Below are 17513 nucleotides of genomic sequence, written 5' to 3'. Positions count from 1 at the left end.
AGTTTCAGATAGATGCCAAAAAAAGAAAAAGCATGTCAGAGTCTTGAGGCTTTCCCACGGGACCACACAGCGCTAAAGCTCATGTTTATGAACGGCGAAGAGGAGCGCTGACGCCACTGCATAACATATGAGCGCCGAATGCCATTCTCGCTTTCGCTCACATACTCCCGAATAAGATGCGTACGTACCGACTCGCGATTCGCCAGAGAGGATATCCTGCGGTGGCACCTTTCAATTTAGGCGCGGTTTTTTTCGCTTTCTTTTTGCTTAGTTTTACGCACGCTCATTAACATTGATTTGGAGGCCGCTATACTGTCATATCTCGTTAATCTGGACCCCGTTAATGTGGATACCCCTCTATACTATAGGTACATATGGGCAAAGGTTTCAGGGACAAGACGGGTAAATACATGAATTTCTCCCTCGTTATTATATACGACTCACATTATGGACAATTTTTGACGGAACGGGGGAGTTAATATTTACGAGGCATGACTGTATTCGTGCATATATTGCTAGCTGTATGTTTTTGCCCGCCTCTTTTGGAGCCACGTCTTCAGTTGAAGCACGCTAACTCTATCTCTTACGTGTCGCAGGCGGTAATGCTAGTCGTAAATTCCCTACCTAATTCACGGTTAAAAAAAAAAAAAAAAAAAGAAGAAAATGACCCAGGGATGGAAGTAGCAGTCTCGTTGTTTTCTTTATGCATTAAATTATTTTAAGTTTTGAGGTGTTTTAACTTTTCTTCTTGTTTCAATTGCCTCAATGACGGGCTGCATTTATAGTATCACGAGTCGCGGCTTACTCGCAGCTTGTCAAAAAGTTCTACAGATAAATGTTTTTTTTTGTCAAAAAAAAACAAAAAACGTGAAAGTTACACGAATGCCGTTTGTGCAGGCGATTTGCACGGTCAGAGAGGCAGAACGCAAGGGGCTCATTGTCACCAGAAGTCAGATAATAAACTAAAACATTTTATTTAACTTTAGAATTAGTAAAAGTAAACATGCGGTTTCAAATATAAAACTAGCTGACCGTCATCGAAAACCACGAGATCGGAAAACTTGAGGAAGATTTGCAGCGCGTGGGAAGCGCGGCGCTGTGCTCAAGCATAGAAACCACTCGTAAAACAGGCGCAAAGCTGGCGATGGGAAAAGGTGGATGATAAGATAATTATTCACGTTTTCTCATCTCCAGCCTTGCGGTTGTTGTACAACTGGGTGGTAACTTGAGCGCGTGACTGCGCTCTCCACGCGCTCCAAATATTTATAAAATTTACTAGCTTAGTGGTTTTCGATGACTCTCTGCAAGTCCAAAACTGGAATTGTAAGCTTAATTTTATCAACTAAAAAGGAGTTTCACAATCTTTAGTTGCTTATCTCGATTATCGTGACAATTATTCTCATATATTATGTCCTCCTGAGCGTGTAACTCTCCTATACACATACCGCATTCTTGTAGCTTTCACGGCTTTTTTTTTTATTTTAACAAAAAACAATTGAATTGATTTGTTAAACCTAAAAGAAAAAGAAAAAAGAAGGAAAGGCCACTCTGTCTATGCTTGCATGCACACTTTCTGTCTGTGGTATAGCTGTAACCTCGACGGCGACAAAGCAAAGTTGGAAAGAGACATTTCGCTCGTCCTGTCTTTATCATTCTTTTTTTCTGAGTTTGAACGTTTTGCACGCGGTTGTTCAGTCATACATTTCCAAGCCGCGGTATCTTTTTGAACCTTCATTGTTTTTTCGCGTCAACATCCTAGAACCTGTTGGGTGTAACAGGGGTCGGTGGCGGAGTGAGATAGCGCACAGCAGCTCGGAGCAGGTGGAGCGAAAGCTCGCGCTGCACAACCCAGGGATCCTGAGTTCAACCCCCACTCCTGTCCGTTTCGATCTGGATGAGCATCGTACCGGCGTGCGGTCGTGTATCACCACTGCGTGTTGCACGTTAAAAACGCCAGGCTGGCGGTTGTATTCTGCACTGGCTAAATTGATCATCTACGGCTGCCAGACACCGGACGCCCATTGAGGATGACTAACTTGCGGTGGTAAAAACGTACACACAACATAACATTGTGTGTAAGGTTTTTTGTGTAACCATGCCGAGCAACACTCGTTAAGTCATACGACTGAACGTTCAAGATACTTAACTGCTGAACGTTGTAAATGACGGAAAGGATAAAAGACAGCACGGAAACAGAGAGATAAGTTGTGTTGTTGCCAAACAAACTTCTGTCGACAGACAATAGCTGAAAATGCGCTTTTGGGACCTGGCAGAAGGATCATGAGAGTACAGCGAAGGAAGGAAAGGGGAAACGGAAGGACATGACTTCATCGTTGGCTTCTTGCGATTGCTTTACGGAGAGGAAAATATCAAACTCGTGGAAGGAAAGGAGTGGAGGAGAGGGGATCCGAGAGAGGACAAAGCGAACACTGTACGCCGACTATTTCACGCAGTTTAGACACAAAACAAAACGTTTCTGAAATGAAAGGGAGGATCGGTGCTTGGCGCACGCGCAAAGAAAAACTCAAGCTGAAAAATCCAGGGATCATGGACTCAGTCCCACCCCCGCCTGTATCGATCTGGATGAACATTGTATCGGCGTGCGGCTGTGTATCTGTTCTGTGTGGTGCACGCTAAAGACCCCAAACTAGTAATCGCGCTCTATTGGATAAACTTTTTTCTGGAGCGTGATGCAGTGTCCCCCTACCGTTGCAGACCGACTTCACATTATTTATATAGAAATAACATCTAACGTTTTTATTTGCAGGAATAAAATAAAACGTACATGTGCATGGTGTGCAGTTTGTTTAATTTTAATTCTACAGCTGAAGCTGTATATGTTGCGTCAATCGGCGATTTGTAAAGTCAGTCGCTCTATAGGTCAATATTTCTTTCTCGCCGTGCCAAGTGGCTTTAATAAAGAGTTAAGCATGGTATTGTGACTATGATATTCAGTATTATATAAAAAAAAAAAAGAAACTGATATGTATTTTAAGAAGAAGAAGTACGCGCAGACGAGCGGGTTCGGAAACTTCATAATTTTTGTTCTATCAGGGCGGGGTTTATAAGAATCATATTAATTAAACCCTGCTTTAACTTTACTGTAATTTTTTCTTCCTCGAAGTTTTCAGTAATCGGACGGATTGACCAATCAATCTCTATAATGAAGACTTGCTATTTCCTTTTTCCTAGCTATAGTAATTCAAAATCAAATTAATCCGATTTAAATATGTAAATATGATCTAAATAAAATAAATCCGATTTAAATCCAATACATTTGTATTCAATTAAATAAATCTGATTTAAATCAAATCTATTTACTTGATTTTTTCCCCACTCTTGTTTGAAAACTCACATAAGGAAAACAAAAGAAATATAACTCTGACTTTTTTTTTGCAGGTTTTAAATTTTAGGATATTAGTTATATATTCAAATGAAATTAAAGTTGAATTAGGTGAATTTTTTTATCGAATCATGCTTTTTTAATATGATACTTATTGAAAATATTGAGCGTGAAGCTTTTCGACTGGTATTTTTGGAAAAATCCACGGGATGCATTGTTTATGATAACCTCCAACACACATTTGTGACATTTCAAATATAAAGAAGTGTCTTCACAAATGCACTAAAACTATCTTAATCTGAAAAATAAATATAAAAAAAGGTTACCGAAAACGCGCTATATAGCGTAAAAAGGAGACACGTAAACATTATCCCACCTATGCATAAAGCATCTGTGCCTGCAGATGATCCCAAGTAATCCGCCTCCACTCCTCTAAGTGGTATGATATCTTGAAATGAGACTTTCTGGAGCTCAGGAAGGCTCCCAAGGATAAACTGCTTTATAATACCCAACGTGCTTTATAATACCCAACGTGTTTACTTTATAATACCCAACGTGTTTACTTTCACGATTCACTCTATTTTGCGACCACCGCATCACTTATTCTAACTCAGCAAAAGCGCAGTATAGAATGACTACAACGACACACGCCAAAAACAGTGCTGTGTTTAGAATTTCTTTACCTTTTATTTTCTTTTATGGTTAAAGCGATGTTTTGTCGGTCTTGCTCGTCGCTTCCATCTTCCAACCGAATCAGCTGCCTGTCGCGGTCCAAATGGAGACCGGTGACTCCGTCCTCTGGCGATGCCAACGCGGGCAAAGAGAAGAACCGGCCGGCCGACCCGCACTGGCGTCCACTTCGCTTGGTTATATGCGTGCAGCTGATTAGGTTTTATGGCTCCGACGGCAACGGAAATGGAAATACACTCCCCGCAGTAGGCTTTGAGTCGTTGCCGTATGTAGGCAGCAACGCATAGCGGAGGGGCCGTCGGCGTAACGCACGTGGGACCGGGGTTGGTTTAACCGCGTCCTACCCATGCCTGATCACCCGCGCCGGCGGTGCTTGAATTCATATTTCAATAATTTGTATTGAACTTAGAATGAGATCTCAGGAATAGTTTGCCGAGTACAAAACTTAATAAACGGAATGTGTGAGAAAAAACATTAGAAGCACCATTTTCGTCCATTAATTACTCTGACAGTTATTTTCTTTCTTCGTGATCAATTTACTGATTTTCACCAAATACATCTGTTTCTTTTGGGGATATGATAACGTTCACAGAAATGTAGTACTAAAATCGCTCTAATGTAAATAGGAGATTATCCGAATATACGTTTTTGTTGTTATGGTCACCATTCTACAGCTTCTCGTGAAACTCCTTGTATGAAGTTGATAAAGCATGCTTTAATTCGTTGAAGTAGTAGCCCGTTAGCTAGAAAAATGATTCCATAATGAGCCACCATAATGTATGTCACCTTAAATGGGTCATGGCGTAAAATATAAATAGAAACATCGAATTTCTAAAAATAAAATATTAAGACTTTGAATTGTTTTACGTCTACCAGGCAACCAGCTCTCATTCAACTGGACGTAGATGACTAGTGTCCCGGCCCGCGCACTCGCTGCTCTTCGTCCATCATTTTATCTTTGTTAAAAACATAAGCAACTTCATGGCTCTGCAGCCATGAAGTTGCTTATGTTTTTCTTCCTCCCGCAGGTTAGTAAACAAAAACCTTGCCATTGTTTTAAATCAGACAATGTTTGCCTTGTTATGCTTCCATGCCCCGAAGCTTGTATTGAGTCTTTTAGAGTTCTGCTGCTGTTGTTGTCTGGTGATGTTGAGCGGAACCCAGGTCCCATGTCAAAACCCCAAGAAGAACAATTACTTAGCTTACAAGAAACAGTCGATAAACTTAAAAACAGTCATGCTATACTTCAACAAGAAGTAAACCTTCTAAAAGAAAAACAAAGACAAAGTGAACAGACAGTTTCAACACTTGAAGAGCGACTTAACAAACTCGCGAGTGAACTCGACGCACTAAAGCAGAAGGATACTAGTAGCGCCGCGACTACTGAACCCCAGCTTACTGCTGCCTTAAACGAGCTATCTCAGCTAAAAACACGTTGCGATGATGCAGAGGGCAGATCCCGTCGCTGTAATCTTTTATTTTTTGGCATCACCGACGCAGACAAGGAAACGTGGGCTCAGTCAGAGTGCTTAGTCACTAGCTTGTGCTCCGAAAAACTAAACGTGCAAGTTGAATCATCTAGGATTGAAAGGGCGCATCGCCTAGGAGGATTCGACCCTCAGAAATGTCGCCCAATAATAGTAAAGTTTTCTTCGTTTAAAGATAAAGATAGCGTTCTTTCATCAGCCCACAAGCTTAAAGGAACTCGCGTAGCCATCAGCGAAGACTTCCCAATTTCTGTCCGGCTCGCACGCCGTCACCTTCTTGATTTTGCAAGGCCAAAAGGCACCCCCTACAGACTGCGTCATGATAAACTTTTTATAAATGATAAGTGCTATGTATTCGATGCCGCTCTTGGCGCCGTTAAAGAAAAAGACACATAGCCACGCCAGCGCTTCTTCTCGTCGCCCTCTAGGAGTCGACCGGCAAAGCACCATGTTATCACTAACAAATCTTCAAGTCATTCTATCCTATTTACTAACATTAGAAGCCTAATACCAAAGAGAGACGCAATAATTTCAGTAATCGAAGCGTGTAATGCCGCTTTTGTTGTACTTACAGAGACGTGGCTAAGCCCTGATATATCTGACGTTGAGCTATTTCCCTCGCAACTAAACTTTCGAGTGTATAGGTCTGATAGAAAAACTAGAAAAGGAGGGGGCGTACTTTTGGCCATAAAAGACCATATACCATCACGGCTAATACCGCTTACCACTGACCTAGAAGTTGTTTGGGTGTATCTTTGCACAACGCCTTCCGTAATAATGGGTGTGTGTTACAGGCCGCCGGATAATAAAAGAGATTTTGTTATTGAGCTGTATAAATGCCTTTCTGAACTCGCATGTAAATATCCTAACGCTTTAGTTACCCTTTTTGGTGATTTCAATTACCCAAATATTGACTGGTCTACTATTTGTTCTAGCTGTGCATTTTCTCAAGAGTTTATTGACCTTTGTTTAGATTTTAACCTATCTAATGTTATCACTCAACCCACTAGAATTACCAATCGCTGCAGCAACGTACTCGACCTATGTTTAAGCAATGACCTTTCTCTCTTCAGCAACGTCACATACTTACCCAGCATTAGCGACCACCTCGTCATTGAGCTAACATTCTCCATCACTACTCCTATGAAATCACGTTATTGCAAATTCATTCACGATTATGCGAGAGCCGACTACGCATCTATCAACACCAACCTCGAAGAATTTTATCACGTATTCTCAGTAAACTTCGCAGAAAGGACGGTCAATGAAAACTGGATTCTTTTCAAAGATAGACTAACATCCCTAATCAAACGTTTCGTTCCACTCACTCGAATTATATCCGATAACACTAACCCTTGGTACGATAAAACAGTTCATTGTCACTCCAACAGGAAAAAAAGAGCTTATACGAGGGCAAAGGCTCATAACACTAACGCATCTTGGAACGCCTATCACGAATGCGCTAGGGCCTACAAATCCGCGATTCATGATGCCAAATTCAAATTTTATACTCATGACCTCCCCAACATTTTAACCAATAAACCTAAAAAGTTTTGGAAAGTAATTAACCCAGCACTCTCGCTTCCATTACAATTCGTTGACGAGTACGGCCTTCCACTTTCTGACGAACATAGTGCTCTTGAAACTAACAACTTTTTTAGCTCGATCTTTACCAATGAAGACTTGTCAAGTATGCCCAACTTGTGCCAACCCCTTCATCCTCCTATGAATCCTATCATGATCGACCGCTCTGGTGTACTGAAGGCCATTGATCAGCTGAAGGTGTCTTCTAGCTCTGGCGACGACCAAATAAACTCGAAAATATTAATAAATACTAAACACGTCTCTTCAACTTTCCTCTGCGACATTTTCTCGCAGTCTCTTCAACTTTCTGAAATTCCATGCGATTGGAAAATCGCTAACGTCATCCCCGTTTACAAAGCAGGTGATCGCCAACTAATCAACAACTATCGCCCGATCTCGCTCACCAGTGTGTCGTCTAAACTCTTAGAGCATATACTCTATTCTAACATAATAAACTTTCTAGACTCCCACAGCCTTCTTTTCGAGCATCAGCACGGCTTTCGCAAGTCATACTCATGCGAAACGCAACTAACAGCTTTTCTTACTGACGTTTACTCAAACCTTGATTCTAATAAGCAAACTGACGCCATATTTATTGATTTCTCCAAGGCATTTGACAGGGTCCCTCATCAACGTCTCTTACTGAAACTTAGAAATATTAATATCCATCCCTCAGTCGTCAAATGGATCTCCGAATTCCTCACAAATCGCACCCAGTACTCATCTATTAACAACACCAAATCTACCATCTGCACTGTAACCTCGGGCGTCCCCCAGGGAACCGTTCTTGGCCCCCTTCTATTTTTAATATACATTAATGATCTCTACCTCAACATCTCCTCTTCAATACGTCTCTTCGCCGACGACTGTGTAATTTATAGACCTATTAATTCAAACCACGATAATCAAATTTTGCAGAATGACCTCGCACTTATAACTCAGTGGTGCCACAAATGGCAAATGACTTTAAACTTTAATAAATGTAAATCTCTATCATTCACCCGCAGTTCACATGTTTCATCCTTTTCTTATCACCTTTCCACTATCCCAGTAGCTACCTGTTCCTCATATAAATACCTAGGCGTTCACCTGACCTCTGATCTGTCATGGACTACTCACATAAATGCTGTCACTGCCGATGCTAACCGTACTCTCGGATTTCTTCGCCGTAACCTCAGACTAGCTACACCTTCAGTAAAACTACTAGCTTATACGACCTTGGTCAGATCTAAACTTGAATTTGCTTCATCCATATGGTCACCATGGCAATCATATCTAACTAACAACCTTGAATCCGTTCAAAACAGAGGTCTTCGTTTTATTCACTCTGACTACTCCCCATACACTAGCATATCAGGATTACGCAAATCAGCTAACCTTGACTTACTTTCTTTACGTCGAAGGGTGTCACGTCTCACTCTTCTTCACAAAATCTTTTACCACAACAACCATCTAAAAGATTCTCTACTATCACCTCCCTACCGTATTTTCCCTCGTTTTGACCACTCATGTAAACTGCGCTCAATTACTTCGTCATCTGTCTCCTATAAAATGGCGACTTTACCATCTGCTATTGACGATTGGAACTCATTACCTGACCTCATTGTAAACATGACTGATACTAACAAGTTTGCTGCAGCCGTTAACCTCTTTCTTTCTGAAATACAAGTATAGATTACAGCGTGTTTTTTTATTAACTATTCTTGTTGATGTTTTTAGTGTGTTCACTCCCTTGTATAATGCCCCCTGGGGCCCTCAAGGAAAATAAATGATGGGTTAGTCCGAGCGTTGCTCTAGAACTCACTCGCCGTACATCTAGAACGCTGTACATCTAGAACTCACTTGCGAGCAGCTGAGTAAGAAACAAGAAGCTGAAATCAGTTTTTTTATTAATATATTATTTATTGTGACAAACAGAAAGCTGAGAAAGTGACTTGGTAGGTTGACTTTGTTAGTGAATGATTACGTATGAACGAAAGATACCTATCATAGACAAGAAATAGTTGAAAACAAAAACAAAAAAACATTAAAATAAACTTTCCTTTGGCTGTCTCAGCCGGACACCAGAGAGAGTGAAATGTGGCAAGAGGAACGTTAATCCAGACAATACTGTTGGCTTCCTCAGACCACCGGTCTAAAAGCTGGGTTGTAGAAAAACACAGAAAGATGCAAACATAGTGGAAAACTGCAGTGTGCTCTCGCTATCCGTAATTAGTTGCCCTTCATTTGCTTAACACTTTCTTTCATATTTTATTTCATTAATTTTTTTATCTGGCTTCCTCTTGGGACTGAGACAACACCAGGTTAAAATGAGCAACACTAAAGTCATGCAGACTTTCTTGGTCTTCAAAGATAACTACTAATTTCTTTCTTGTTATGACTGCTGCCCAAATTGTACTCCTCCAGCAACGAGTGCAAGGCTGTCCCTGTCTCCAAAATACGACTGCGTCGTTACGGCAGTCCATACACAGGCATTTCTGGAGAAGACTACTTTGTAGGCACGTTTAGTAACGTGTGATAGCTGATTTCACAATGTTTACTCTTAAATTTGGACTGGAAATTCGGTGCAGCCGTTTCAAAAGGAAGAAGTACGGCTATGCATTTTCACCCAATCGCACGCAACGCGTAATTTCCGTCACCATCATTGTTTTCGATGTGGCCCTCGTCGTTGTCATTTTTACACGTCGCGCTAGGCAACATTATCACAATTTGACCCGTGATGATGGTCTCTTATACATATAGTATAAGAATATCCGCACAATCCAAACCTCTCAGCACAGCTGAGTGTTGATTCTACCGCCTGCGCAGACTGTTTTCATGTTTGTTTTGCTAGCACGCATTGCTGTGCAGAATTAACTTTTTGACTACATCTTCGACGCTTTTACCCAATTTAATCGTTACAGGACTCATAATCCGTATAGCGTTTTCCAGAAGTTATTACCATCAACTCGTTGTTTTTAAAATAGTTAAAACTACCCCAAAACCAGGTGAAAATAAAACAACACCAACCACGTCTGGCTGCGATCATTAGCCCAAAAAGAAGCGATTCTTAAAAAAAAGTATAATCAAAAGTGTTTTTGAAGTGCTAACAAAACAACCTGCTTTTCACCATGACCGACCATCACTGTCATACCCTCTTTCCTTTCCGGTTTTTTTCTTTGTTTTTCTATTTCTTGTTTGTAAGATGCGGTAGAGGGTGCGTGTTCACCTGGCTCATTCTGTCTCAGGAAGGAGCTGGCTCCCTTATAAAAGCCACGGCGAAGAAGTCGCTTCAGCAGCTGTTCTGACTGCCTTAGGCGCCGTCTCCGTAGTGCTAATGGGCCCTGCGCAGCCCCCGTACCAATAATCATTTCATTTCTCTTTTTAAAACTTTGTCGGGCACCCGCGGTGGCCTCACCCAGGGCCAGTGATGACCAATAGTCGTGCGCCAGGCACGCGTGACCTTCTGGGCCGCAGAGCACAGATGTTCGCGCCGTCCTTGAACGGGGCTGCTTGCCCGCCCCCTCTCACTCTGCCCAATGCCAGCTTCTACTTCGTTCACCCCTAAGCTGACAGTGCGGTGGAACCTACGGGCTCGTTGGACCAGTCGTGCGTCCCTACCCACGCCCATTTCCAGCCGCAGAAAGCGGGGTCATGCGATGAAAGGGAAGCAGTTGATTGGTCTGACGAGTGCGTAGCTGCCACCAAACTGTCAGCTTATGGCCGAACCGAGAGCAGTCATAGAGCGATGCCGAGAAATCTTCGTGGTTGAGTGGTAGCTAGAGTTTCACGAGATAACTCGCCAAAACGTGGAACTCCTGTAGAAAAAAAGACAAAAAAAAAAAAAGTCCAAACGAGGACAGTTGTTTGAAGGAGAATTTCGAGAAGTAGTGCAAAGACTAAGGACAGAATCTTGTCGTGCTGACTTGGACCTTGACGTTTTAGGCGCTTCCACGTCGAATTGACCTACAGCGGAAGTATAAATGTGATAAAAAAACGGCGTCGGTAGCCGTTTCTTTGATCCAACGTTTCTTTTGAAGAAGCTGTATTGACGGCTCACTCGGACTACCAAGATACTGAATAAAATTTCAAAATGTTTATGATTAACGTGTTTTATGATTGCGAGAAATATTAGAAAACAATAGTTTCTATCTTTTTTTTTCTTTAGTAATAGTGAGACGAGTGTGTTTCCTTAGTTTTTATCAAAAAAGGTACTTCTAATGCCTAAATTCAAACGGTTTGCATCTCTATACTCATCTCCCGTACAGCGACATTCCAAACATCATTTAATAATAACGACACAGCGAAGTGATTGTCATATGTCTAGAACATTTTCGAACAGCAAAGAACACATCTAAGCCTTTGAGAGAGCACTGCTCAATGTTAGTAGAAGAAAAAACGAAAGAAAAAGAAAAAAGGGGGCATTGTGAAGTGGGATTTGACAGCTACAAAATTCGGGAGAACCTTCGAGACGTTAGCAGAGCCACAGAACAGAGTATCTTCGCTGTGTTCCCGCAGTGGGGGATCTCACTCACAGAAAAGATAATTGACTGTCTGTAATAGGTCACAGCCTATTAGAGAAATGACAATGTAATAAGATTGTGACTGCAATGCTGGTTTCGTGAATTGCCTGTAATTTGCACGAAGTTTTGTTTTTTCTTCATTTGAGCTCTGTATTCTGGGTATTTTGTCTTTTCTGTATGTTGTCTATATACTGTAGGCCTTGTAAGATCTTATTCGCTGCGCTAATATTTTGGTCTTTGATAGGAATCGGTCATTTGTGATTTTTCGGAGGACGTTGTTTATTAATTCGCGTCTCGTCATGTCACATCGTTCTTCGCAAAATTATTTTTCTATCTGTTATTTCTGTAACAACCCAAATATGAGCATACAACATTTAAAAAAAAAAAAACGCAACGTAAGTATTTGCGTATGATTTAAGTCATATGACATAGTATGAACACTTCTTGGATTTGAAATGGAGAAATAACTCTTGCTTAGGCAATCAAATAAAATACGTGTTTCTTGCCTATTTGTTTCGAAAACCTCCGGGTCAAACTAAACTTCCTGGAAATCAGAAGCCCGTAAGGCCACGAACCTAACCTTCAAACACGTATGAAAATGCGTCTTACAAAGCGGGAAAGTGCAACCTCAGATGGCTATTCGCGGAAGTTGCCGAGAAAAGTTACTTCCGGGGGGGCTGATCGGTCAGCGCACCTTTCTTCGTTGCTTCGTCGAAAGAAAAAACCAACACTAAAATAGCTTCAGCAACAAAACTAGACAAGAGGAAGGAACGTGTAGACCCACCGAGGCCTCCGCCTCAGTTGATCGAGCAAGCGAAGCGTCCGTCTTCTCTGAAATCCACAATCGATTCGATGCAGTCGCCTCCGACTATCCATTTCCATCGTCCCCTTCGAACATAGTGCAGTATACAAAGTCCGTAAATCTTCTAATAAAAATAGTATATATATATATATATATATATATATATATATATATATATATATATATATATATATATATATATATATATATTCCAGTGTGGCAATATCCGACGTGACTTCGGACTGTATTCACGTTCCGTTTGATAGACCACACGGGACACAACGGCCCATCACGTAACCGCGCGTCCAACTCTTGAATAACCATAGCTTGCACACTAGAATATTTACGTCATCATCGCAGTGAGGGCGAGCGAACGCCCTGCTTGGACACGAGTGTTGCGTAAGCGTTCGGCTGGGCTTCGTGTCCAATCAACGGGCCGAATGACGCTCGGCATCGGGTTCGGGTCCACTTGCTGACTTGGCGCCATCCGACTGCCCTAAGATCACACTCCAGTAACGTCGGATTGGCTCCGACGGCTCGTGGCTTCCTTCCCCTCGGTCCATCGTAAGATGAAACGGGGTACAGCGCATCTGTGTACGCCCCGTTAGCTGCACTCACTGAGCGCGCTCGAATTCGTTTACTTGTGTTTTTATTTGTCTCTTCGTCTTCTTCGCAGGGACACAGCGGGTCAAGAGAGGTTCCGCACCCTGACCACGGCCTACTATCGCGGAGCCATGGTGAGTTCCGTTCCGCTTCGCAGTCCAACTTGTCGCAGCCGTGTGTGTTTCTTTTTCTTTTTTTGTTTTGTCGCCAACACGACGCCGACTCCAGACCGGGTTGGATGACCTTCCCAGAAAAGAAACAAGCCGGCGGGCGGGTCGCTGGTATCTTTTTCGCCTAAACGGCTAATCCTGTTATCTCGCGTTTGAGCCGTGCCGCTCCGAAGCCGAATCAACGGGAAGCGAAGTTGGTATCCAGTCTACATTCACTCTCGTCGTCCAAGACGGGCCGATCTCCTGGTCGGCGAGAGCGGTAGACTATATGACCGTGGTTGCTCCGAAACTTCAAAGGACCGATCTGTAAGTTGCGTTGGATGTGTTGCTCATGCACGCGTAAAAACGCACACACACAAGAAAGAGCTGAAACGTTGATTTAAGTGATGCGACAAAGGGTATAAAATGCAAAATACGGTAGCAAGTTTCGACCATTGTGTCAGTGTTCACTTACTTTAATAACCGAGAAAAATATAAATAAAAAAAGGAGACACTGGTTGCCGCTTTGACGGTACCGGCTACGCCTTTCCACTTGAGAAATAATAGGTAAGCATAAGACCGCTCAGAGCACCCTACAACACACTCCAAGGTATAGAATTGCACTGTATGTGTGTATTAAGATACAATTATTTGTCAGCGTAGGGCGTGACAAACAATTGTACAATAAGGCGCCCTATTGTTTGAAAACCAGCGGCTTCGCTGCGTTTCCATAGGAGTTAAGCCTTTGTCTTTTTTTTACTTTTTCCTCGAGTAAGTTCGCTCTTTGCAAATTGTATGGGAAAAATGCACCACCTGTGGGCAACGCTGCACAAAATCGTAGCGCGGTAGGCTACGAAACCGAATTTTGCAGTCGATTTAAAGACCCTGGCTGCTATACTTGGGACACCCGGTACAACTATGATTTTCGACAGATCATTATGAGCTGCTGAAAATTTAATTTAATTAAATCATTTGAAAACGAAAAATACTACTACGGGTTCGTTGCCTTTGCACTGGAGGATATTATTTTTGTGTGCCATGATTGATACGAAAGAGATCATCATCCTTCGATACTTTCACAAGCGTACTCCATAAACTAAACGAATATATTTTGTCAATTACAATGCCATACTTGGCAAAGCTAATTAAGTTACGGTGTCCGCTGTTATTTTTTAAGAATAATTTCTGCTTTCTGTAAGTAGGATTAATTGTCTCTGCAAGTTTTCACGCAAGTTGGGTCGCGCGTCTTGGCTTGAAGTTACAGGGTTGCATTAGTGGGATCCCGGAGAAAAGCTCACCGGAGAAAATCTCACCGGAGATAAGCTCACCGGAGAAAAGCTCACCGGCCATTGAGCGTATGAAGAGAAAAGCTCACCAATTTTTCTTCCTCTTTTTATATGGAGGCTGTTGGACCATGCGTAACATATATCAATTTATTATCATTAAAATTCGCCAGCTTTGTAAAAAATAAAATGTTCTTTTTGTAATATTTGTTAAGCTTATTGGGTATATTGCTCCGAAATCAATAATTGCGGGAGAGTGTTTTCGGTGGTTTACTCCCTAAGCAACGAAAGCCTAGCTGAAAATTTTATAAACTTGAAGAACAGGAACAAGTTCGAAAACTTAATAATGTCTGCCTAAAACCTAAAAAAAAAACTGCAAATGACGAAAATCCGAAAGTGTATGCGCAACATCGCGGGGCCTGAAATTCTCTTTGAAGCTTTTGTTAACCTTTGAAAACAGGATAAAACAGTCAGCAATATATCGAGGCTCATTTCTTCCACGCACCTGCACGTTTTCTAGCCGTTCGTGCTGGTGTTTCGACACGTTTCCTTTTTGTGATAGTGCCCTTCTACGGTTAGCCACCTATGATTTTCAGAGCTGCAGACTGGCACCATTGTTACTCGTGACCTATATAAGAAGTCGTCTTCTGTAAGGTAGCGAATAGGGCGAGTTGGTAAATTTTACAGAAGATGAAAACCGCTCAAACGACGACGATGGAGTGAAGACAACAAACTCGACAGGACGGAGCTGTTCTCGCAACTAAAGGTTTGTTAGTGAAATTAACCGAAAGAAAACAGCGTAGCCTTCAGCTGTCAATAAAATGTTGCGAAGTTCTGATTTTAGACTTGCGGCTTCATTAATAAACAAAATGGGTGATTACTAATTCCCGAAGAATTAGCAAATATGCCCAATGGACTTCAAGAATATTACAAAAAAGAAGACATATTTTAATGAAGCGATGAATGCGAATTGTTTTAAATTGGCACGTTTGACGCAGAATCCGCTAAGTAAAAAAAAAAAAAAAGAAATCAATGAGCTTTCCTTTGCATCCGCCGGTTTTGCGGTGAGCTTTTCTCCGGTGAGCTTTTCTCCGCCGCCCCCATTAGTGCACGTGTCGTACTGTTTGTTCCAGCTCTGATATGAGAACCGGAAGTTTAGAGACCTAGCCATTATCTCGCCCAAAACATCGCCGATGAATCGTATAAGCTTATCTGGTGGCGTAAATGTACCCAGTGAAAAACGAGCCTTGGAAAGCTGAGGTAATCTTTCCTGTAAACATCGCCGCGGAATTGCCTTTTCGTCTAAAATTGCGCACAAAACATCACGCTAGTTGTTTTTCTTTTGTAGTTTTATTGCTTCTTTAAATTTTCCAACTGCCTGAAACTATATCGCTATACCGTGAGAAACTGAGGAAGAGAAGACGAGGACGTACCGTGACGTCACCTCACTTTCTTATCTTCTTTTCTCCCCCAGTTTCTCACCTATTAGATTTTCTTGTCAACTGTTGAACCTAGAGTTCCAAGATATTTGTACGCTTATATATATCTATATATGGGTGTTTTCATCTCAAATCATGCAGGCAGGCATAAAAGGTAAAATTTTCAATTTCGCTGCAAAAAATATATGTTATGGTGTCGTCTCTAAAAACGCAGTAGCCATAAACCGCAAGTTCGTCGGATATTTTGTTCTCGACTTACGAATTTTAAAAGAGGCCGCGGCGGAAAGCAGTGTTTTTCACATTCGTCGTGGGTCGGATGTTTCGCTCGATCTCCCGCCGTGGATTTTCAGTCCACGTTATAATAACTTTTCTCAAGCACTCTCTCAGCACAGGTGAAAAGCTCCAATACCATGAAATAATTTTAGGCGTTTTGCTTTTTTTCTGTAAAAACGTCAAAAACGCCCCCTCGGTTAATTGTTGATGAACTTCGACAATTAAATACTGGCGATTTACTTGGGTTACGCGATATTTTTTTATGTATATGGGGAGCTCAAAAGCACGCTATTTATATGTCTTATAAAATTACTCAGCTGTATGAAATTTTTTTTTTTGCGTAATGTTTTACGTTAATATTAAGCGAAAACCAAAAAGTACCAAATTTGAAATCCAAAATGTAGATATGATAGTGTCTACTCGAAAAGCAAGTGGATAGAGCGTTCATTTTGTTTTTATATTCTATATTCAAGCCTCAATTTCGGAAAAAGGCGTTTTGTTTTGCGAGACGTAAGTCAGACAGAGACCCGTGCGTTTCTATGAATTGTGAAAAAGTTTTCTTGGATTTTTCGCTGCGTTTTGTAATCAATTATAACCGCATGTTGTGGTGCTGAATAGTTATTTATGTTTTGATAAGAGCGGGAAACCACGAGAAACATATCTAATCAAATCAGCAGGCCTAGTAGATCTTCAATATCGAAGAGGCGCAGACGTTGTATTGTTTCGATTTATAAAACTTTCACTGTAAACTACCACGACTAGCTCTTAGCTCTCATATTACTAAAACATAGAAAGTCACCCACATCATTAATATATTATATACAATTCTTTCCGAAACCAAACGCTAGGGTTTGTTCACCGCACATCGCACAGATCAACAGGGAATGGCCTTTCACTTCCGTAATACACAAAAGTGATGACACAGAAACGGTCCGAAACACACGGAGAGATCGTAACGAAGAGGGATAGAGAATAAAAATAAATAAATAAGAATAAAATTGCCCAACTCCGATCTTAACAAAAATTTCATTAAAAAATAAAAAATTTAGGTTTGAGCGGTGGCAAGTCGATAGGTCCACTCCTGGTGGAGAGTCAGACAAAGAAGTCGACGACACGTAAAGGTAAAAAAAAAAAAAAAATTAATCAAGACGGAAAAACTCAGCCGCACACGGCAAGAACAAAAGCAACTCCTCCGGGCATTCCCTAAACGGGACACAACCAAATGCGTGCAAACACGCTCTCTACAGCACCGTCAGTCCGCCACGCCATGACGAAATAAACCTAACTAAACAATGCTAACAAACAGTTATTAAAAAACATAAAAAAAAACGTCCAACAGAACCGCACCTGAGAAACAA

At 41.5% G+C, this 17513-nt stretch overlaps 1 protein-coding gene across 2 annotated transcripts in view; it reads left to right on the top strand.

The window, feature by feature from the left end:
* LOC8039313 (ras-related protein Rab-8A) overlaps positions 1 to 17513 on the top strand; it is a 180136-nt gene that overhangs the window by 99626 nt on the left and 62997 nt on the right. For both annotated transcript variants that reach the window (XM_042289998.1, XM_042289995.1), the window contains exon 3: positions 13085 to 13145. In XM_042289998.1, coding sequence (XP_042145932.1) covers positions 13085 to 13145 — 61 coding nt within the window. The remainder of the gene's footprint in view (positions 1 to 13084; positions 13146 to 17513) is intronic.

This window comes from Ixodes scapularis, unplaced genomic scaffold (assembly GCF_016920785.2).
Source record: "Ixodes scapularis isolate PalLabHiFi unplaced genomic scaffold, ASM1692078v2 PGA_scaffold0__279_contigs__length_252992795, whole genome shotgun sequence".
In the NCBI taxonomy this organism is placed as follows: domain Eukaryota; kingdom Metazoa; phylum Arthropoda; class Arachnida; order Ixodida; family Ixodidae; genus Ixodes; species Ixodes scapularis.
Note: the sequence above shows the minus strand (reverse complement) of the source record. Positions and strands in the feature narration are given on the sequence as shown.